Source organism: Palaemon carinicauda, chromosome 42 (assembly GCF_036898095.1).
Source record: "Palaemon carinicauda isolate YSFRI2023 chromosome 42, ASM3689809v2, whole genome shotgun sequence".
NCBI classification, from domain to species: Eukaryota; Metazoa; Arthropoda; class Malacostraca; order Decapoda; family Palaemonidae; genus Palaemon; species Palaemon carinicauda.
Window position 1 is genome coordinate 30,506,411 of NC_090766.1, and position 6,154 is coordinate 30,512,564.

Genomic DNA, 6,154 nt, shown 5'->3' on the forward strand with positions numbered 1-6,154 from the left:
ATATATATATATATATATATATATATATATATATATATATATATCTCACTCTCTCTCTCTCTCTCTCTCTCTCTCTCTCTCTCTCTCTCTCTCTCTCTCTCTCTCTCTCTCTCTCTCTCTCTCATATATATATATATATATATATATATATATATATATATATATATATATATATATATATATATATATATATATATATATATATATATATATATATATATATATATATATATATATATATATATAGAGAGAGAGAGAGAGAGAGAGAGAGAGAGAGAGAGAGAGACTTGCTCTTAATTATTGTCTCATTGTCTCATACGCCTATTGACGCAAAGGGCCTCGGTTAGTTTTCGTAGGGAAGATTATCTTCTCAAAACTCTTTATTCAGAATTCGACTTGCTGTTGATCATCTTCCTCATTCCTGACATTTTATTCGAAAGAGAACAAGCAACCCAATGAAGTTTTGGATTCAAATGTAATCCTAAATCGATTTAAAGAACTTTCTTTCCTTCAGATGATACATAAACAGTAGTCTGAACATATACCTATTCATAGTTTTCCTGTACAGTTATGCTTAACGAGCCAGAGTATCAAAGTATCAGAATGGAGCAAACTAGAAGAAAAGTTTTCCGTTTCGCTGTGAACAAAAATAGTTGCGAATCTTCCAGCATTAAATCCAAATAAAAAGGTCCAAGTTTGTTTCCTAACAAAGCCTCTATTTTAAGTATATGCAATTCCATCTGCTGCCAAAGTTACTAGCATCTTACCTTCAAAAACATTATTATTCTCTATTTGGTTTAGAAAAACCCAAAAACTTTATTTTATAGGAAATGTAAAACGCTTAAAATGATTGAATTAAGCAAAGTAAGAGAATCAAACAAAACAGCTACTGCATATCAGTAACCATATTTAAAGGTTTAATGGTGACTCATGAATGGCAGAGACAAGGGACGGTGACAACGCCCTAGCAGGAGAATGATCAAAAGACTGACCATATGCAGATATGATCAGCGCCCAAGCTTCGTCTCAATTAAGCTCAGACCAGGGAGGCCTGACAATGGCTGCTGATGACTCAGCAAGTAGACCTATAGGCTTCCCCAAACCACTATCCGTAGCTTACAAGGATGGTGAGGTTGCAGACACTTCAAGAAACTATCGAGATTGAACGTTTCTCGAACTCCCGTCCAAGGCATCGCCAGGTAAGGACCTTTCCAAAAGGCTACCAAAACTCTGACGAGATCAATTCTAAATGTTTCCAGTATCTATAACAGGACTTATCGAAAGTCCTTTAATAACGAATAGCTGTAGAATCAGTTACATGTGGTGATGACAGTTATCAGTACAAAAAGGAAAAGGAAGTCACCACATCCATCTGTTAAGAGGACGCACTCATTTATTACGTGTTTACTCATGGTAACCACCCCCCCCCCTCCTTGTGACCCATTACCCTTCTCTGGAGAATGCCTTACCACTGATATCAAAGCGTATCTCGGAAGAATGTGCAACGTTAAGTCGATAACTGATAATAATAAGTCTTTAATTGGAAGTCTTTACAAAAGATTTTATCAGAACCATAATTTTCAGTTATACCTGTTAATAAAGTCCTACAATATTGTAACTGAAAAGTTATAATTAACTTAGTTAACTAATTTGTTGTTTACTAGTTATAATTAACTTTTTTGTTTTCATAATGAACCTTCACCAGTCCTGTGAGTCAGGTTATTTTTTTTCACCTCGTTAATCTGATTAATCGATAAATACTTTTTAAAAGAAGCTCTTGAGAATACTTTTTGAATATTGGTTTACAGTTTTAGGTTTAAGATGCCCTCCGAAAAGGGCTGAAACAAGATGAAAGGGTTGATTTTTTCTTAATTTTCCGCTCTAAGGAAAAAAACAGAATGCTAAGCTATGTAGGATATGATGTATCGATATTACATTGTTTACTATCGTATTCCATTAATATGCAGAAAAATGGGGCATTGATTTGATGCCTAACTTTCATCTTATGCTAACATAAACCCAAAAACATTTTGTGATTCCTGTTTAAAGAATTATAAGGAATTATAGCGGCTAATGTGTATAATCTCTACAGGTTGCAAATCTCGCAGAAATACATAAAGGAGTCTGTTCTTAAAATATATATATTTCTTAGGATATAAGTTTTACTTTTATCTATTTTGCAGAAATTCAATGTTCTGAAGAAAAAATCTCTCCTACAGTAGAAAAATTAGTCAGTCAATCTTATCTGTATCATACTTCATTATAATACAAAAATTAATCTTAATTTCCATACTTTGAATAGAACTTCTTAATGCATAAATGATTCCTTCACATCATATACATCATCTTTCATTCACATTATTTTTTTTCTTACAGATGGCATGGCTACATACTTGCATAGCATCGGTGATGCTCATCGTTGCAGCATTTCCAAGAACTGTTTATCCTTCCTCTGATGAGAGAGAGACATGGGATGCTGGTGGCGTACAACTGGAAACTGATGAATCCAGTTTCCAGAATCTGACAAACGAGGGCATCCATTTATACACAACAGATAACATATCTTTAGTTATGGACTGTATAACTGCCATGAGTCAAACTCGGAAAGATGAATTGTTTTCATCCCAACAGAAAAAAGTTCTCTATACTTGTGAAACTGAGAATGGGACTGCCCACTTCCGTTCTCGCAGGGCGGCTGAGTCTGAGGAATTCACACAAGAAAGTGGTAGTTCACCTGACCTGGAAAACATCAAACAGCTAATCTGGGGTTCTCAGCCATCAATGGGAATTAACTCAGGAATTACCTCCAGAAAAATTTCCGATTTGGATTCAGAATCTAAAGAAGTCCATATTCATTTCAAAATGAATGAGACTGGAAGCCAAAACCCTATACCATATATAAGAAATGAAAGAAGAATTGAAATTACGAACAAACAGGAACTACCAAACTCATCAGGGTCAACTGATCCCCCATTTCAACTTCTGGTTTCACCCTCAAAAATTATAGAAGTAAAACGAGCCCCACCAAACCTAAATAAGAATCTAGCTAACAACAATGCACGTGTCTCAAATAATCCTACTCAGAGACAAACTGAAGAACAGGGAGCCAAAACCTCCCTTCAAACTTCCCAAGAAGTAAAAGTTCCCGGCACAACTGTTTATGCAAACAGTGGATTATATGCGAGGGAACATGGTGGTCATGGTGGTGGTCATGGTCACTCGTCAGGATATGGACACTCTTCAGATCATGGACACTCTTCAGGATATGGACACTCTTCAGGATATGGGCATTCATCAGGACACGAACACTCTTCAGGATATGGGCACTCTTCAGGATATGGAAAAGGAATTAAGTATAAACCAACAGACTATAAAGGACCAGCATATGGCCCATACGATTTTTTACCTGAGGGTAAAGCGAAATTTAGTAAAAAGGTTAAGTATGGGGATGATCCAGTGAAAGAATCCCAAAAAGGGAAGTATCATAAAGATGATAATGATAAACCTATAGGGCATTTTGGTGGATTTGGTGGTGGAGGAACCCCTGGGTATGGCAAGGGACATGATGATGGATATGGTAAGGGACATGATAGTGGATATGGCAAGGGACACGATAGTGGGTACGGCAAGGGACATGATAGTGGATATGGCAAAGGACATGATAGTGGATATGGCAAGGGACATGATAGCGGATATGGCAAGGGACATGAGAGCGGATATGGCAAGGGACATGAGAGCGATCATGGAGGTGGAGGATACGGACACGAGCATGGAGGTGGTGGATATGGAGACGAGCACGGAGGTGGTGGATATGGAGATGAACACGGAGGTGGTGGATATGGAGACGACCATAGTAGTGGTGGATATGGCCATGACCATGGAGGTGGTGGCTATGAACATGCACACGATGCTGGGTATAAGGATGATCATGGTAGCAGTGGATATAGTGATCATCACGGAGGTGGTGGGTATGAACATGAAACTAGCAGTAGTTATGCGTCAGAGTACAAAGCACCAGAATCAAGTTATTCATCAGAATCATCCTACCAAGCACCATCGACTTATGATTCACCTTCACCGAGTTATTCAGCACCGGTGACTTACGATTCACCATCGCCGAGTTATTCAGCACCATCGACTTACGATTCACCTTCGCCGAGTTATTCAGCACCATCGACTTACGATTCACCTTCACCGAGTTATTCAGCACCAACACCATCTTATGCTGCATTAACTTATCACAACCCTGCACTAGCTGCGTCATATGAAAAACCATCTCACCAATCTCCCAAACCCTCCTATACCGCACCAGCTCCCATATATTCCTCGGCTGCACCAGCCCCATCCTATGCGGCACCAGAGCCTTCCTATTCACCACCTGTACCGACGTATGCAGCTCCAGTTCCTACTTATGAAGCACCAGCTCCTACTTATGAAGCACCAGCTCCTACTTATGAAGCAACAACTTCAACATATGAAGGCCCAGCACCTTCTTATGTTCCTCCAACTTCCGGTTATGGAAGTCCTACTTCGTCGAACATTCAATATGAGCAACTAGATGACCCCTACAATACTTACAATCCACATGATGATGTCACAGTCCCAGAGGGAGACAATTACAGTTATAGAAAAGATGGCAGAAGCCAAGAAACTCGGCGTTCAGACACGGTCCCTTCTGATTCTTCAGGGGTGAAACCTAAAGAAAATAGTGGCAACTCTAACTGGCGACCTTTGCTTTTATCCCGTGAATATCCTACGTTCCTGAGGCCTCAGGGACTTCAGCCTTTCGATGATTTATTTAGTGACTTGTCCAAAGGATCACGTAAAAGAATACAAGGAGCCACACACTAATCCGTCAAGAGCTAAAACAGATTTCATATATCTGTGGTACCAAGTATTTTATACAAACTGAAATTTAGTTACAGTAATATCAATAACTTTTTTTTTTTTGCTTTGTTGTTACCCATTTTCTTGAAATTTACTTTGACTGATGGATTTTTTTTCTTGTTATATCTCATAGTTTTGTTATAAAATAAGCAATGTAATTCTAGTCTTACTTTTAGATTTTTGCACAGAGTGAAATTCGGCTGGTCCGATTTCAATACTAATGAAGACTTTTATTTTTTTAGTGTTTATAAATGTATTTTCTTTTTTATTAAAACATTAAACAAATGCATGAGTTGAGCATCAATGCCGTGATTAAGCTAAACATTAGAACTATAATACTTGATTTTGTACTATCTTTCTTTTTGCATCAAAGGGTTTCTCATAGCATCAGTATTTCAGTAGACAGTCAATTACTGACTCTTGAGCTATAGACAAATTTATGAAAATAAAAACCATATGAGGACATTCAAATTAAAAAAAAAAAAAAAAAGGAATCTTGTATCATCTAGGCATTAATTTTCTGAGAAAAATTGTATCATGCATATCCCTTTGTCTTTTCATGGATAATCAGGTATAACATTAGTTATGTTTTTTTCTTTTTTTGGGGGAATTTAGTAAGATTATGTTACCTGAATAAATGCGCTAGTCATTATATAGAAAGGGGCCTGTCATTTTTCCTTTTCAATTTCAACAAGCTCTCTTTTTTTTTTTTCTTAAACAAACTTATCTTTCAAACAACTGGCATAAAAACCAAACCATGGTGGAAATTTATTATTACTTGCTAACCTATAACCCTAGTTGGAAAAGCAGGACGCTATAAGCCCAAGGGCCCCAACAGGGAAAAATAGCACAGTGAGGAAAGGAAAAAAAGGAAAAACTTTATGGAAAGTTTAAGAACAATAACAAGATTAAAATAAATCTTTCATTTATAAACTATAAAAACTTGAAAATAACTAGAGGATAAAAACTTCAAAATAGCAAAAGGAAGAGAAACAAGATAGAAAAGTATGCCCGAGTGTACCCTCAAGCAAGAGATCTCTAACCCAAGACAGTGGAAGACCATGGTGCAGAGGCTAAGGCACTACCCAAGACTAGAGAACAATGTTTTGATTTTGGAATGTCCTTCTCCTAGAAGAGCTGCTTACCATAGCAAAGGAGTCTCTTCTACCCTTGTCAAGAGGAAAGTAGCCACTGAACAATTGTAGTGCAATAGTTAGCCTCTTGAGAAAAGAAGAATTATTTGGTAATTTCAGTGTTGTCAAGTGTA

The 6,154-nt window shown here is 37.2% G+C and overlaps 1 protein-coding gene across 1 annotated transcript; it reads left to right on the forward strand.

Annotated features, from left to right (window-relative positions):
* Positions 1-2,376: 2,376 nt before the first annotated feature.
* LOC137632748 (uncharacterized) lies at positions 2,377-5,360 on the forward strand. The gene has a single exon (XM_068364825.1). It carries the CDS (start codon positions 2,377-2,379, stop codon positions 4,849-4,851), a length of 2,475 nt encoding a protein of 824 aa, XP_068220926.1. The 3' UTR covers positions 4,852-5,360.
* Positions 5,361-6,154: the final 794 nt, after the last annotated feature.

Excerpts from the sequence above, each read along its gene's own strand:
- LOC137632748 (XM_068364825.1), top strand. The coding sequence starts at position 2,377 with ATGGCATGGCTACATACTTGCATAGCATCGGTGATGCTCATCGTTGCA.